The sequence below is a fragment of the Protobothrops mucrosquamatus genome, unplaced genomic scaffold (genome assembly GCF_001527695.2).
Source record: "Protobothrops mucrosquamatus isolate PMUCROS unplaced genomic scaffold, P.Mucros_1.0 scaffold46, whole genome shotgun sequence".
NCBI lineage: Eukaryota > Metazoa > Chordata > Lepidosauria > Squamata > Viperidae > Protobothrops > Protobothrops mucrosquamatus.
In genome coordinates this window covers 1,574,422-1,591,651 of record NW_015386428.1, presented here as the reverse complement: position 1 = coordinate 1,591,651, position 17,230 = coordinate 1,574,422, and the positions used below count along the sequence as shown (strand labels likewise).

General features: G+C 50.0%; 1 protein-coding gene across 1 annotated transcript; it reads left to right on the top strand.

Moving 5' to 3' along the window:
• Positions 1 to 565: 565 nt before the first annotated feature.
• TRIT1 (tRNA isopentenyltransferase 1) lies at positions 566 to 17,207 on the top strand. The gene is made up of 14 exons (XM_029283279.1): positions 566 to 601; positions 1,971 to 2,120; positions 4,704 to 4,844; positions 5,206 to 5,304; positions 5,971 to 6,113; positions 8,614 to 8,756; positions 9,016 to 9,127; positions 9,271 to 9,383; positions 9,665 to 9,742; positions 11,152 to 11,261; positions 11,887 to 12,004; positions 12,331 to 12,475; positions 15,371 to 15,411; positions 17,140 to 17,207. The coding sequence occupies exons 1-14, from the start codon at positions 566 to 568 to the stop codon at positions 17,205 to 17,207; spliced, it is 1,497 nt and encodes a 498-aa protein (XP_029139112.1).
• The last annotated feature ends 23 nt before the right edge of the window (positions 17,208 to 17,230 follow it).

Genomic DNA, 17,230 nt, shown 5'->3' with positions numbered 1-17,230 from the left:
TTACCCTGAGCAGAAGGATGGATTAAAGTCTAGGCATCACAGTTTTTTGCTCTATTTTGCTTATCAAGCATTTCCTCTTATGCTACAATGTAGCCTTGGGGGGGTTGTTTGTTTTTAATCTAGTTTTGTAAAAGCTTCATGTATTTTTCATTTTGGGGGGTGAAAGGAAGGTTAGTTCATGGCTGGGTTAGTAAAGCCTGCTTTAATCCCATCTCCTCCAATTATATTGCCTGCTCTCCCTGTTGCTATGGCAGGAGATGTGAGTTGCTAGGGCAAAAGACATCTCCCCCTCCCTTTGTTGCTATGGCAGAACATTGCTGAACCTTTCTGCTACCTTGGCAATAGCTTCCATCTCCTTGGTAACTGTCTCTCCATCCTTTTTCTTCTCTGCTTTTTGTTGCTACGGCAACAATCCCTTTCTCTTGTCTTTGGTCACAAGTTCATCTCTTTATCCATCCCTAGGGCATCTGTTCTTCCAAATGGTTGCTATGGCAATCTCCCTCTCCCAACTTTGCTTACCCAATAATTTTTTCTTCTTCTCCCCTTTGTGCTTGGCTCTCCCCCCATGTACATCAGCCCACCTGGCACCCGATGTGACATGGTAAGGGCAGACCCCTAATCCAGGGGAGCCAGCCTCTTCTTAACCTGTACCTTCCTGGTGGGTGAAGACTCCAGCTCCCATCATTCTTGACTTGGAGGGCCCTAGCTGTGGCAAGTTGGAGGGACTGTCACAGATATCCAGCAAACCCAGGTGATTTACCATGGCTTCAGAGCTAAACTGAATGACACAGACCATACATTGCATCTGACTGTTGCTCTAATTAAGCAACCCATAGGTATTGGATTCGCATAACATTGATCCAAAACCAATCATGATGTAGCAATACAATATGCAAATTCCCTGATATTAAGGTCAGAGAGAGGCAAATGGCCAAGATGCAAGTTAGCGGAAGACAGGGATCCCAGATACTGTGGTATACCTTCTATTCAATGTAATATGTAGCTAACCAACTGTGGTGTAATTAAAGCATCCAAGATAAACCATGAGTTAGAAGAGTTGGAAGGGACCAATCCCCTGCACGAGCAGGAAACCCCATACCATTCTGGACAAATGGCTGTCCAGTCTCTTCTTAAAAAACCTCCAGTAATGGAGTACCCACAACTTCTGGAGGGAAGCCATTCCATTGATTAACTGTTCTCACTGTCAGGAAATTTCTCCTTAATTCTAGGTTGGTTCTCTCTTTGGTTAGTTTCCATCCGTTGCTTCTGGTCCTGCCTTCAGGTGCTTTGGAGAATAGCTTGACTCCCTCTTCTTTGTGGCAGCCCCTGAGATAGTGGAACACTGCTATCATGTCCCCCCTCGTGCTTCTTTTCACTAGACTAGAGATACCCAATTCCTGCAACCGTTGTTCTTTGTATGCTTTAGCTTCCAGGGCCCCCCACCATCAATCTTGTTGCTCTTCTGTGCACTCTTTCCAGAGTCTCAGCATCTTTTTATAATATGGTGACTAAAACGATGCAATATTCCAAGTGTGGTCTTACCAAGGCCTAACGGTACTAACACTTCACCTGATCTTGATTCTATCCACAATGTTTAATTGCAGAGGGAATATAAGAAATCTCAGGCAACTCCAGGGGATTTCACAGGTCTAATCCTGGGAAACTATTATTCCAAAGTGAGAATGAGAATCCAAGTTTGGGACCGTGAAAAAGAAAAGTCTAAGATCAGGGAGACGCTCTAAATAAAAGCAGAACTAGGAGAGATGCTGGAATCCAAGTTTTGGTCTGACTTTTTTGCCAAGCCAAAATTTCCTGAAAAGGGCTTACCCAACAGCTAAGCCATGAATCATTGCTTATAAACCAGGTGCCCAGGGCTCACACCTTGGGACCCCTGCACGCGTTGTACAATCTTAGCCCAAACCCCCGAAAGCGGCAGAATCGGTGCGACCCTCTCCCCTCCCCCCGCCCAGCGCGCGCACCCGCGGCGGCCCCGCCCCCCGCCCCCNCGGCTGCCGGTGGTGGTGGTGGTGCTGGGCGCGACGGGCACCGGCAAGTCGCGGCTGGCGCTGCAGCTCGGGCTGCGCTTCGGCGGCGAGATCGTCAGCGCCGACTCCATGCAGGTGCGCGGGCCCCGCGGGGGAAGGCGGGCAGAGGCCGGGCGCGCAGCGGCTCCGCTTCCCGCAGGGCCCGGCTGTCGGGGGCGGCGCCGGGGGGCGGCACAGGCAGAGGCAGAGGCAGAGGCAGAGGGCGGCCGGGCGGGCGCCGCGTGAAGCGGGCTGGGCTGCTCGTGGCGCGGGGCCCTCGCCCTTCGCCGGGCCTTCCGCCGCGGACCTTCCCGGCCTGGCCTCTCCACGCCCGCCGCTAGGCTGGCCCGGGAAGCTTCCGGCCAGCCCTTCTGAGTGTTGGCGGCCGCCCCGATGGCTCTGGCTTTTCTCGTTTTAGATTGCATATCTCGTTTATATATAAAATGGACTTTTAAAAAGGAGGTACGGCATAAAATGGCATCTGTCGTCGTCCTGGGGGGAGGCTGTCCTCAACCCCCGATGGTAAAGTGGCTTCTTGCCAACTTATTTTGCAGCCTGGGAAGCGTCCGTATGTCTGCACGTGTGTGAAAATGCAAAATAATATCAAAACAAGCCTTTGTTGTTTCTTGTCTAACTGAAGTTGCAACAAGAAGGGGATTCCCCATTGCAGTTGCCAAGTCCAGTTGCCTCCTGAAAAAGCACCTTTGGGGCAAGCAGTGATATCTTGTGTGATAAAATAGAATAGAATAGACTACCTTATTTGGCCAGGTGTGATTAGACACACAAGGAATTTGTCTCCAGTGCAGAAGCTCTCAGTGTACATGCAAAGCAAAATAATAACAACAACCACAATAATAATATAATATCAATAAGAGAGAGTGGTAAAAGATAAGGATAATAATAATGCTACAGCTGTACAAAAACTGTCTCGTTGTTTTGGCCTGCAATCCTCTGTAGCAGCGTCCAGAGGGGAGGAGTTGAAACAGTTCACATCCAGGATGGGAGTGATGTTTTCTCAGTCTCTCCTTCTGACCCATGCAATGTACAGGTCCTTCATAGAAGGCAGGCTGGTGGCAGTTGTTCTTTCCGCGATCCTAACTATCCGTTGAAGTCTGCACCTGTCCTGTTTGGTTGCTGTACCAAACCAGACAGTTATTGAAGTCCAGATGACAGACTCAATAATTCCTGCATAGAACTGTATCAGCAGCTCCTGGAGCAGTCTGAACTGCAGGGAGAACATTCTTTGTTGTGCTTTGTTAACGATGGTTCTAATGTCAAGTGTCCATTTCAAGTCCTGGGAGTCTGTAGAACCCAAAAATTTGAAGGATTTGACTGCTGATACCGTGCTGTTGAATAGAGTAAGGAGTCCTGCTTGTTTTGTGCCCTATGATACAGCCTTCCCCTAGAAATGGATATGGCCCAGGCCCTGTGGGAATCTTGCAGAGGTCCAGGGAAATTGGAGCACCCGCTCCCCAGTTTTGGATTTATATTGTTTGATTGTGTCTTGTTTTGATTTGTTCTTTTTCCCACTCTGCCTTTGGATATCACTGGGGGTGTCTGTTTTTTCTCATCTCATTTTAATCCTTATATGTGAGCCAGCTGGAGGAACAGTGCTGCTATCCCAGCCCCTGCCCTTCTCAGCTCTTGCCTCCTTGCCTCCTTCCTTTGAGGCAAGAAAGATGCTGTGGAGGCCGAGGCACCATGGCGCCTCTGCCCAAGACTGGGACCTTCGCTTGTGAGCATCCTTCTGCTGAGGCTGCCTCCAGGGCGAGGCTGTCTGGTAGTTCTGCCATCTGGGATTTCTGAACATTGAAGCTGCCAATTAGGAACAAGATCATGCAAAACCCGGACCAGTCTGTGCTGTCTCCTGGCATTCAGTACCAAATCCCAGATTTGAACTGGAGATAGGAAGGTGATGATGATGGAGAATTACTTTGCATATTCGAAGGTGCAGATCTTTCTGTAATAATATGTACCAAAGTGTATATAGAGCAATCCTAAAAGGAAAGCTTGGTCCTTGTGGTCTCATGACTGGCTGCCCTGAAGGATGGGTTGAGCAGATGATGTGTCTCTGTCAGGTGTGTGCAATTCAGTTGTGGCTCCTCAGTGCTGAGCAACAAGCAATCAATACGTGCTTAGTGTTCGTGTCTTTGTGTTCTTTCAAATGTTCTGTGGCTACATCTAAAGCTGAACTATTCTCTGGACAAAGTGAGCAGGTCCTAGATGGGTGTGCCAAAACACCCAGTGAGTCTCCAGAGATGGCTCTGATGAGGTGAGCTTGCTTGTAGGTCCCCTTTTCCCGGCCTGAGAAGGAATGTGGCTCCTCCCCGCCCCACAGAGAGTGGTGCGCCCTGCTGCTCAGGAAGAGAATGCTGGAGACGCCTTTGGGAAGCCGAGTGCTCTGAGTGAACCGTTTCATTTCATTAGGACATGTTGATGCAGGCAGACACACATTCTTTGCACAGTGCTGTTCTCAAGCAGTCCTGAACCAGCATGTACATTCTAAGGGTGGGGGTGACCTTCTCGTCCTCAGCAGTGCCTTAAGAGTGACCCTTTGCTTGCTCCGAGGCCTCCTGTGGCTTGAAGTGGTGAGCCAGCTGAGATACAGGCTGGCCACCAGCATGAAGACTAGCACTGGCTGAATTTAATGCTTCATCTGTTTGTCTCTCCCTGTCTCAGGTATATCAGGGCTTGGACATCATCACCAACAAAGTTTCTGCCCAGGAGCAGAAGCTGTGCAAGCATCACATGATCGGCTTTGTGGATCCCTTGGTCACCAATTACACAGTGCTGGACTTCCAGAAGAAGGCCACCACCGTCATATCCTTTCCCAGAGACTGTTGGGACATGGGTGGGTTCAGTGCTGTGGGAGAGAACCACAACCGAGGGCTTATAAACCACATCATATCCAATTTGAGAAAGTATGGAGAATTAGTAAAGAAATATGTTTGTGACTCAGGCAAAGAACACGTGCAAATTGTGTCCTGAAGAATCCAAACTTTTCTGATGCTGGTGGGGCATCAACTTTTCAAGAATAAACTTAATGCTAATTGAGAAAAGGGGGAAAATACAGAAGAAGTATGTCTTTCAAAATGTATTATTTTAAAGTTGTCAGGTTATATATATATATTTAAATGAGGCTCAGCTTCAAAGTTTTTCCATATGTTCCTCAACTATTTACATTGATGAGATTCTTGCCTCCCAGAAGATCCCAATTGTGGTTGGTGGAACAAATTATTACATTGAATCTTTACTCTGGAAGATTTTGTTTGACACCAAGGTAAGGCTCACTTTGGGATAAGTGGAAATTAATCCTTTGGTAGGAGGGATTTTGACTGATGGAGACACAGAGTTTCATCAAGGTCATGTTAGTTTTTTGCCTTCCTATTGCTTGGCTGATTTGTGTGAGTTGTAAAGTCTCCCTCCCTCCCTCTCTCTCTCTCTCTCTCTCTCTCTCTCTCTCTCTCTCTCTTTCTTTCTTTCTTTCTTTCTTTCTTTCTTTCTTTCTTTCTTTCTTTCTTATCAAGGCCCAATAGTTGCAGGATTCTGCCCTTTCTGAATACCTGCAAAAATCTTTGGTTACAAAAATGTCACATGTTGATGGCATAATATTTCTCCCCATACTGCCTAATAGTCTGAGATTTTCCATATGCTGCTTGATTTATCACTTGTTGGTGACAATGATTTGTTCAGTTTTCCCTGCTTGGGTTTGACATCTGGTGTTCTGCCTGCAAGCAGGCTGTCCTCCTGAGAGGTGGGCAGTGCTGGGATGGTGGTGGGTGGATGCAAGGTCTCCATTTTGTGTCTGATGTCCTTCTTGGATCCTTGCTAAGATCAGAAAAAGAGGATTTGCGAGCCTAGCTGCAGGTTGTCTCCTTTCAGCAGTTGTGTCATACTTTGGGGGAATCTGTCTTGTGTGTAATCATCCCTGTCTTTTCAGGGGGAGGCCAGGGGTCCAACAGTGACAACAGAAGAGTGGAAAGCTGGGCTGGAGGATCTGGAGAGTCAGGAGCTACACCGTCGGCTGAGTCTGGTGGACCCTAACATGGCAACCAGATTGCACCCCCATAATAAGCGCAAAATAATCAGGTCAGTCGAATGGAGGCTGCAACAGGGACAGCCAATGCTCTCCAAATACTACAGGCCCCTGAAAATTGGAGGCTCATACCTACAGGTTCCTCTAGAGGTGTGTTTTGTTCCCACTGCACCCAGAGGCTGGGTAGAGGTAGTCTCACTTTTTCCTTGCAGAATTGTAGAGTTCCTCCAGTGATCGAAATTCTGTTTAATTGCTATGAGTCACAGACTTGGAAGAATTCATTTTCCATTTTGGTTCACACTTTCTAGGTCAGGAGGGAACCTGTTGGCTGTGTGGCCCTGCCAGCCCTTTAATTTACAGTCCTGTAAGTCCACCTCAGTTGCCCTCTGATATTGGGTAACAGATGGCGAGTAACAGCAGAGCAGTTTCTCTCAAAAATGGGAAGTTGTGGTTTTTATCTCCTGCAGGCAAGCAAAATCCTTCAGCTTCTGTTACAAATGACAAGGAGACAAGAAGGTCAACGCTTCGTCTCCCTGGGAGAAGGGACCGTGAAGCACTTTGTGATTGCTGGCTGCTGAAAAGATGCCCTCCCTTAACAATGCCCCGGGGCTCTTGAAACCTGGCAGCTTTAAGACTTGTGGACTTGAACTCCCAGAATTCCTCAGCCAGCATGAGCCCTGCAATAAACAAAGTGCCCACCTTGTTCTAAAGTCACCCAAGCCATTGACCGTACAGGGAGGGTCTGCAGGACATGGTCCACAAAGTCACCATGGCAGCCACATAAAAAATGGGTGGACCTTTGTTTTCCCCTTGACCACAGTCTGCAGACATCCACCCACCCCAGTCACGTATTCTTGAACTCTGCCAGGAGCTTCTCAGGCCCTTTGACACCCCAGGCCAGTAATCCTCAACAGCTGTGATTGCAAGAGATCCCTCACAAGAAAGTCCAGATGGCAACAGCACACTAATGGGACAGGGCCTCATTTAGGTCACGGATAGGCAACCGTGGCCCCTTTATGACCTGTGGACTTCAAGTCCCAGAATTCTGGGGCTTGAAGTCCACAGGTCATAAAGGGGCCACAGTTGCCACTCCTGAATTAGGTGATTACAGCCACCATCTTGATTTTTGGACATGGTTCCCTGTTCCCTGAGGAAGCTCCCACATGACCATGAAGCAGCAAGGCCAGAGCTGATCTCAGAATAACAGAGTTGGAAGGGACCTTGGGAGTCTTCTAGTCCAGCCTCCTGCTCAAGCAGCCTATACCATTCCAGTCTCTTCTTAAATGTCAACTTTTGAAGTTGAGCTGTTCTGCTGTTCTCACTGTCAAGAACTCTCCTCTCCAGAGCCTCCTCTCTGGCCAGCCCGGCAGCGAGCAACCCGGTCTGCCCTGAGGGCAGCAGCTCCGTCATGCACAGCTGCCTGAAAGGCACGTCTTGGGCTGGGCGGGGCGGCTGCTCTGGGATTTGCACCAGTTGTGCAAACTGGAGTTGCCCTACCAGACAGGCAGCTTTACAGCTGTGTGGGAAACAGGCTGTGGCCAGCCCTGGCTTGTCCTTCTGCTCAAATCTCCCAACCTTACCCCGCCCAGGAGAGGGAGGAGGAGCCCCCACCCTGCTCACTTAGAGTGGGGCCCGAGGCCAGACCTTCCTCGGTAGTCCTGGGATTTTGTTTGCATTTGCTCTGCGATGGAGTGGTGGTGGTCAGAACTGGCACATGGCGGCCTGAAGAAGGATCTTAGGAGGAGCCTCTGCTCTGGCCTCTCCTCACATCTCCTGTGGGCATCCTGCAGATGCATTGTGATGGAGCTCTTTTAATTTATTTAATTTTATGCCACCCATCTCCCTTAATTTCTCCTGAGATTCTGGAGGCACTGGCTTTGGAAGGCTGGGCAGCCCTGCAAGGACAGCCTGAGGCAGACTCATGGTCTCTCTAGCTGAGCATGCAGTTCTAGGCAGATCCCTGGGCTGGAATAATTGCCCCCCTAAATTACTGTAAAGAGAGACACCCCCCCCTCATTGCAGCTTTCCAAGCCTGAGCTTCTGCCCCAGTGGGAATAAGGAACTAACTTCATATGCATCCCAAGGCTAGGGAATGCCGCATGATTTGGAGAGAGTGGGAGACCTAACATCTGACCAGGCCCAGTTAATGGCATGTTGCTTTTGTGGCACGACAGCCGTGAAAGCCATTCTGGAGAGCCCCCAGCCTGGGTCCCATTTCTAAAGTGGGTTGATCCACATCTGATCTGCTCATCGCCCCAGTTGCAAGGATTGGTGGCCGTCTCTTTGGAGCTTCTGCAGGGCTCAGTGAAAACATTGTCGTGGTTCCAGCTTCCCTGCTTGCTCCAGATGGTTTGAAGGGATTCCCATCGCCGGACATCGCACAGTGTTGTCCTTCTTTTCAGCAAGGGGCAAGTCTGGCCTTGCTGCTTCTGCAAGCATGTTTTTTTCTGATGTTTCTTTCCTCTTGGGTTCCGGTCTAGTGCCGTCCTTTGCTCTGTGGCTGTAGCTGAGCATCCTCCAAGCCAACCCGCCCTGAAATTCTCTCTCCTGCAGGAGCTTGCAGCTGTTCGAACAAACTGGCATCCCCCACAGTGAGTTGCTACGACGACAGCATGAGGAAAAAGGGGGAGGACCCTTGGGGGGTCCTCTGAAGTATCCCAATTCTTGCATCTTCTGGCTTCATGCAGAACAGGCAGGTAAACAACGGGGGGGGGGGGTGTCTGATGACTAAGGCCAGCCTTCCTCTCTCAGGCTGAGGGAGGGTGAGGAGCAGGACCCTTCTGGCTTTGGCAGGTCCTTTTGGAAACGTGCAGTTTTATTCTCTGGTCATGCTGTGTGGTTGGCAGCCATTCTCTGGCATTTGCTGCTGAATTGACTTTGGAGCAGACACCCCATCATTCTCCCAGAGCTTTTGTGGTATGTAGCCTGACTTTTTTGTCTGCTGGGTTTCCTCAGTTCTGGAGGTGCGACTGGACCAGCGGGTGGATGTAATGATGGAGGCCGGGCTGCTGGAGGAGCTGCAGAATTTTCACCAGCAATACAACCAGGAGAAAGTGGCTGAGAACAGGTGAGGCCTTGGTCCTGCTTGGAGATGGACATTGGCAGGGGTGTGTGTGAAGGGCTGAGCTGGCTTGGGAGGCCAGAGGGATCAGCTACATGAGTGATCAACAGCCGGCAATGTCGGCCACCTGCTTCTCATCCCTTCCCCAGCCAGGATTATCAGCAGGGCATTTTCCAGTCTATCGGCTTCAAGGAATTCCACCAGTTCCTGATTTCCAAGGACAAGAGTCCAGAGGAGGACAGGCACCAGTTGCTGGACCAAGGTGAGGACCTGCTTGGGGAGAACCTTTCTGGAGAGCAGGATGTGGTTTGCTTGATTGGCAGGTCAGAGAATTAGGCAACCTTTGGCGCAACAGGTGGGTCCATGTTCTAGGAGATGGAACACATTTTCTGGCATACTAAAATGCAAGTGGTCCAGAGGAAATAAACAGATTGTTGAGTAAAGGATTTGTGGTGCCTTCCTCACACTAGTGTTTGTATTGGCCTGACTGGGCCAGGGCCAGCCTCTCCTGGCTCTGCCGTCTCTTACCCTGAACTCTTCCAGCCCTTCAGGCCTTCAAGACAGTGACCAAGCGGTATGCTCGGAAGCAGAACAAGTGGGTCCAGAACCGATTCCTGAGACGTAAGTCCTTCCTCCCTGAACCACAACTCACTCGGCAACTCACTCAAGTGCGAGGGGTCTTTCCTGGGAAATGGACAATAATTGTAACGGCTTGAACTCTTTTAAGCATGTGCAGAGTGCGTTCTCTTAGGGAAGGTTTTATTCTGGAGAAGAGCACTTTGCTGTGCCTGAGGGGCTGCCCTTTTGCAGCCCCTTAAGACCACCCCTTAAGGGTGGTGAAACAAGAGGCACCAGGAAGGGGGCCGCCTCCTCACTGTCTTTTCCCTCTTGGGCCAGAGGGAGGGAGAGGCCCCAACTGACAGCTGTCCTCCCTGATCCAGCTGGCGGTGGGGGGGGAATGAGACAGTTCGCCCCCCCCCACTGGACTGTACCACCTTGCCTCAGGCTCTGGAGGGGGTGCTAGTTGAAAGGCTGCTGGTGGGTTCAGGAGAAAGGCATGAAACCTGAGAAGTGGGTGGAGAGGAGGGAGACTCTGGGCCATGGCACGGCCTTTTCCTGGCCAGGTGCTGAGCAGCCCGTGCTCGCTTCTCTGCCAGGCAGCCGACAGGTGTGGCAGGAGCCGGGCTTTGTGGTCAGGGAAATCAAAGGCATCACCTGCTCAGATTTTGGCACTGGGAGGGCTATTGTCCTTCTACTGTTGGACTCAGCCTGCCTGGCAGACATGGGGCACCGTCTTGAGAGAGGCTGCCCTCTCCTGCCATCTGTACTCTGGACAGGCGCACCTGGCCTTGCATCAGGCAGGACTGGGAGGAGCAGCGGTCTGGCTCCCCTCCACCTGGTGTCTTGTTTTAAGCAGAAAGTTACCTCCTTGAGGTGCCACAGTGCCTGGCTCACTGTAATCCTTCTAGAAACTCTTCTCTGATCAATTCCCCCCCCCCCCCGACAGCCCCAGCCCCAGGAATGGATGACGAGGATCTTTTTCTCCTCACTGTGGATCAGAAACAGTATAATATCAGCAAACCAATTAGCCACGGAGAGCAATAAAGCAGATCGAGAGAGTAAAAAGATTGAAAGAGAGGCCCATTCAGGATAAATAGGTACCAGGAGGAGGGCCCAGTCCTCTTTGTGGTGGAAGAAAGGGTGCCCACGCCCTGTGAGTGAGTCGCACGGGCCGGTCGGCATGAAGAGCAGAGAGAAGCCAGGCTGGGGTGGGGGAAGGTATGCCCTTCGCCAGCTTCTCTTTTGGGGCAGATTGAGTTTGTTGGAGGACAGCCCAGCAGCAGCTCTCACCTCAAAGGGATTAGCAGTGTCTGCAAGATCCATGTAATACAGCAGAGTCTTTCAGTATATCCTTAGCCCCCCCCCACACACATTATGCCTTACTAGCTCTCCCTACTCGTTTGGCTAAGAGAGGAGCCTCCTGTCACAAGGATAAAGCCAATGATGCTCTTTTTTATGGGTCCCTCCAGGTCCTGGATCAAATGTGCCCCCTGTCTATGGCTTGGACGTCTCCGATCTCTCTCAGTGGGACAAAAGTGTGTTGGAACCAGCCATTCAGGTTGTGGAGAGCTTCTTGAAGGTAACCACCAGATTGCCCTGGAGGAGATTTTTCTCTGGCACACTCTGAGTCTGCCGATGATTGCTGTTCTGACTGGCTGCTGCCCTCTTGGGTCTGCAGCCTGGCCCCCCGGGACCCTTGGTCTGGAGCAGAGAGCCCCTTGTGCTCATTGTGTATGTTGTACCCTGGAGGAGGCCTAGGGGATGGGGAGTAGACAGCTCTGGGGAACCAGAAAAACCCAGCAGAGTTTTTTCTTTACCTACCCTAGACAAGGTATTGTCCCATCCCTAGATTCGGGCCTCTGGCACGCTGAATTGAAAGATAAGACAAGATCTCCTGCCCAGAGGAAACAGTGATAAAGGTCCCATACATTAAAAGCTGCCATCCCAGAGCATTACTGATCTGGGAGTAAGCTGGCACGATGGGAGCATCATCCCTGGCACCCAGTGACTGTCTGAGTCTCTGTGGGCATTTGTAATGGCACGGTCCTTCTCTGAATCACGAAACCTGGAACTCTGCAGGAGCTTCTCTTTGGGGTGGGGTCTTAGCTTCTGGGTCTTCAGCCCTGCTGCCTTCAAGGAACAGGGAAGACAAGTTGAAGTCCTCTTTGCCTCCGGAATGCTTCACTCCCCGCTCCCACCCCCAGGGCCAGAAGCCTCCGATGGAGCCCCTCAAGCTGGAGCCGATGCCAGCGAAGGACAAGCAGAGTTGTCGGTTGTGTGAGCTGTGCAGCCGAGTCATCATCGGGGACAGAGAATGGAGAGGTAAGGCTTATGGGGCTGGGGGAAGAGGAAGGACCTCCTTTCCCAAAGACCACCCCAACCTTTGCGTGAGTGGTTTTTGCAGGATTGTCTCCCCTCAGCTTGTCTGTCCAGGCAGCTGCTTGACAAGCCACCCTGCAAACCACTGTTTGTCACCGGCCACCCCCTTGACCTTCCTCTTTGCTGGCAGAAAGCAAAGCCAATCCCCTTCCTGTGTTATGCAAAATTATGCACTCTCTCCTATGCTAAAAGAGTTGTGCAGTTTTATTTAGGAAAACAAGGCGGTTTGTCATTTCTGGATCGATTTTCTGAACGACTCTCGTTGGCAGCTCACCTGAAGTCCCGCTGCCACCTGTCCCACCTAAAGAAGTCCCGGCGCTCAGCCTTGGCCTCCCTTTCTGACAAGGGCTGCGGCGGCAGCAGCAACTCAGAAACCCCTGCAGGGAAGACAGACCGACGGATGGATGGAGGCCGGTGAGTCCTAGGCCCAGTCCTGCGTCTGAGGCACAGAGGGTCCGGATCCCATCCCCTTCGGGCAGAACGGGCCGAGAGGAATGGCTTTTGTGCCATTTTCTATGAACTCTAGTCTGCAAAATGCAAGGCTCTTGTCCTCCAGCAGCAAACTGTCCATGGCACACCTCTATCTTTACAATCCTTTTTCCCCCAAATGAAGGCAAATATTTTTATATTTTGATACTGTGGGTGCTCTCACTGATCTCGAGGGAGGCAAAATGGAGCTGGGGGCGGGGGGGGGGTCTGCATGTAGCAGCCTTTGCTGCTGCTGGCTACTCTCACCGTTGGTTGCATTTATTCTTGCCCAGATCTGCTTCTCTGAGCCGGGTTGCCTGCAGAGAGGTCAAAAAGACAAAATGGGAATTGTAACTACACAATTAAAACTCTTCCCCTTTAGTTGCAAAATAATACATTGGGGGGATTTCAATTTCAATTCAGTCAAGGTTACCATCTTGACTTCTTTTACGACCCTATGGATGCTTTTGACTCACATGAGCAACAAATAACAATATCCGGGCCAGAAAGGGCCTTGGAGGTCTTCTAGTCCAACCCCCTGCTCAAGCAGGAGACCCTATACCAGTTCAGACAAGTAGTTGTCCAATAAAACACCTTGGAGAAAATCACAGGAACATATAAGTCTCAATAAAAATCAGATAAGAGTCATTTGTTGGAAGTAAAATCAGAAAAAGAGTGCTGTAGCACCTTCAGGAGAAAGGGGTTTATTTATGGCAAGAGGTTTTGGAGATTAGAAAGCACCCCAGCAATCGGATGAACCTGAAACTCTTTAACTGGCAGGAATGCTGAGGCAGGATGAAATTAAGACCCAAATGTAGTATAGCAGCTGAGGCTGCTTAGACAGGATCCTTAAGCCCAAAAGTGTATCTGAATTTCTGAGAAAAGGACAGGAGGAGCCAAGGAGGGCATCTTGCCTGGGGAGGGGGGGGGGAGAAGAGGTCCCAAAGAAGCAGCTCTTTCCTGAGTAGGAAAGGTGGAGAGGCCCTCACGGATGACTCCGACTCTGGACGTTTGGTCCTGAGAATGTGCAAGAGGCAGCTTTTTCATCCTGCACATCCTGCACTGTTATGGGTGGGCATGGAATAGGAACTTTTCCTTCCTTCCTTCCTTCCTTCCTTCCTTCCTTCCTTCCTTCCTTCCTTCCTTCCTTCCTTCCTTCCTTCCTTCCTTCCTTCCTTCCTTCCTTCCTTCCTTCCTTCCTTCCCTCTCCCTCTCCCTCTCCCTCTCCCTCTCCCTCTCTTTTAAAATGGTTTCATTCCAAACATTAAGAGGAGGGAGGGAAGACTTGTTGTAACGGAAGAAAAGGGAGACTCTAGTGTTGCAATCTATCTGCAGATAGGAAGTAGCTAGGGAGGGGTATGTTCCAAAGGAAAATAGCAAGTTGACTTTGTGCAGATGGAAAGCAGAACCCCAAACCCAGAGGAGGCGGGGGGGGGCAGGATGGCTACCTGCAGGAGGAAAAAAACCTTCCAGCCACAGCCATGGTTGGCCCAGTCTGGAACTGGAACTTGGATGATATGTTCTGGTTGATTCCTGAAGACATGACCCCCGAGCTGCCATATACATCTGGGGAACCCGGGAGCAGCCCCTCTGAGGGTGGATTGCAAAACTTTGCAGCTGCCGTGATTACTGACACCAGTGTTGTGCAAAGCTGGAACAGGAGTGAACCCTCAACTCCCTCCTCAACATTCCCCCCCCATGACACAACCCAGAGTAAACAAGAGGTCCGATGAGAAGAATGGAAGAGATTCAAGTGAACCTGGGAAGCAAGTGAGGGCAATGTGGGGGGGGGGGGGGCTCAGCCAGAAAGCGGCTGGTCTCTGTAGCCCGGAGGGGGTGGGGTGGAGGCGAGTCTTTACAGGGGGAGGAAAACTGACCTGGGGATGAAGAGTTGACATTTGGGAAAGTCTGGGAGGATGACTGCATTTCTTGGGATTGGGTGCCTCCTCCCTTGTTCAGCAAGAAAACAAATCAGTAGAACAAAACAACCATTAACAGAATTATGAAAAGCTCCAGCATCCAAGACATCAACATTTAATCTTTATTTTTTAAAAATAACTTTATTAGCATTCACCCTCCAAAAAGGGTCCTGCTGCTCACACTGTCTTCACTGTCAGGTTTGACTTTAAAAGCCAGATTTTAACTCCTTTCTTGAAGCTCCATAGGGTGGGGAGTTCATCTGATCTTGGAAGGTAAGTTGTGCCTAAGAAAAGGGGCTGCAACTGAGCAGGCTTAACTCGGGGGGGCCTCTGAAGTTGGCCATTCCTAAGAGCAGAGCCTGCCCTTCCCAACCGGGGCACCCAAAAGTCACCAGAAGCAGGTGGTCCTCTGGATCAGTGTTTCTCAGCTTCTGCAGTGTTGAGATGTGTGGACCTCAACTCCCAGAATTCCCAGCCCATGTGTCTTAAAAGTTTTTAAGAAGAGATTGGACAACCGCTTGTCTGGAATGGTCTAGGGTCTCCTGTTTGAGCAGGGGGTTGGACTAGAAGACCTCCAAGGTCCCTTCCAGTTCTGTTGCTCTGAAAACATTGTTGAGGTAGAGACACCCTGCAGTCCTGAGCCACGTAGGGCTTTAAAGGCCCCTCAAGTACCTTGAACTAGAAGCCATTTGAACCTGTTCAACTTCTCTAATTGCTTCTGTGCCATTTTTGGCACTTTGGTTTGCTTTCCCACCAAGATGGGCAGGAAATTGCACCATTTTTTGTTCAACAGTTTGCCACTGAATTTCAAAAGTGTGTTTTGTTGGGGGATGGAGTGGGGTGGCAGTTAAGCGTCTTCCAGTCTACAGCAATTCTTAATATATATGTGTCAAAGGCTACCACTTTTCCTGTCCCCGCACAGCATACTATGGTCCTGCTCCTCATGGAGACGCTACGGCAGAGGTGGGCAACTATGGCCCCTTTACAACCTGTGGACTTCAACGCCCAGAATTCCTGAGCCAGCCATAGCTGCCCATCCCTGCACTAAGGTGAGGGAGAGAGAGGTTGCCCTTGAAACAGGTTGAAATCCAGGGATGGAAGGAGCAGAGAGGGTGGGGGCTGCTGGGGCTGTGGCAGAGCTGCTCTGCTTGGACTTTCCCCGAGGCCCTGCAGCAACCGTCTTCTGAGCTTTTGTAGGAGGCCTCAGACCTTCCTGGCTGGGAGACCTTGGTAGGGCTGAAACTCTCCACTTGGGAAGGTGGCAAATGTGAAGTGCCAGCTGTAAGCCCAGCACTGAACTGCAGCTGCTTCTCCATGGCCAGGCTTGGTGCACTGACGGCCTTACGGAGAGAGGACGTGTCTGAGGAGGGGTTTGGGCAGCAGATGCGTGGCCACCTTATCAGTTTAATGTCAACATTTATTGTTTTATTGTGTTACTTTTATCTGCTTGGAAGCCACCTAGAGTCACCTCTAGGTGAGATTGGTGAAATTAATAAAATTGCTAAGGCTGAATTTAAGGTGTCTTAGATATGGGTCATCAATGAAATGAAGGTAACTACATAAAATATGAGGAAGAAGAGAAGGTAGTTGTTTCTGGGATTGCCTGTGTCATGGTGAAGGGCAAGTTTAAAAGCCAACATGTGCACATGTTTAAGAAAAGACTAGACAATCACTTGTCTGAAATGGTATAGGTTCTCCTGCTGGAGCAGGGGGCTGGACTAGAAGACCTCCATGGCCCCTTCCAGCTCTATTCTATTCTAACATAGTGATATTTGGGGATGTGAGTGTATAATGATATTTTTATTTTCAAGAGAACTAAACCTGAGGGAAGTTTAATTTCATAAAAGTAAATTTTAATGAACTTAGGGAAAAGATGAGTAAGCTTCTGTGGTAGGAGATGCTAATAGACTTGGAGCTCAAGGTGAGTGGAAGATCCTAAAGGAGATACTAAAAGCACAATTACACAATTCCAGGTAGAGGAAAATTGGAAGGCAACGTGGCTGCACAGACAGCTTGGATGGAAAGAGGGACAAGGAGTACAGACCGGGAGGCTAAACTGGTTGAGGTGGGATCCTGAGAATAAAAGCTCAGAACATGGTGGGTTAGCAAACAATGCTAAGAATAACCCAAAATTTCAAACCCAGAAGCCGCCAATGGAAAAGCTGCACCTTGCAGTCTCAGGGAACATAGAATAGAGCTGGAAGGGACCTTGGAGGTCTTCTAGTCCAGCCCCCTGCTCAAGCAGGAGAACCTATACCATCTCAGACAAGTGACTGTCCAGCCTCTTCTTAAAAATCTCCAGTGATGGAGTGCCCACGATTTCTGGGGGCAAGCTGTTCCACTGGTTAATTGTCCTCACTCTTAGGAAGTTTCACAAAGCTTCACAATTGATTCTTCTGGAGCAGAGGAATTAAGGGGTGAAAGCTGCCAGAACCCTCAGCAGTCAGGACATGCAACGGTGGTGCCATTCTTGGATTAATGCCACCTTCTGCATTGGTTGGGAGGGGCTAAAGACCTTGGGAAAGGGACCGAAGGAGTGAGCCAAGAATGTTTGGCCCAAGACCCCTTTCTCTCTCTCTGCTTTATGAGAGCAACTTTAAAGTACCTGAAATAATATGGTTCTCTGTTCCAGAAATGGGAATGGCGAAGGGATTATATTAGAAAAGGGCAAATTTTGGCTGAATGTTGTAGAAAAAGGAACAAGGAGGTATTTCAGTCAAGACCCTATATCTCACTACCTGAAGCTGGGCAAAAACTGATTCTGCTTATTTATTTTAATTTC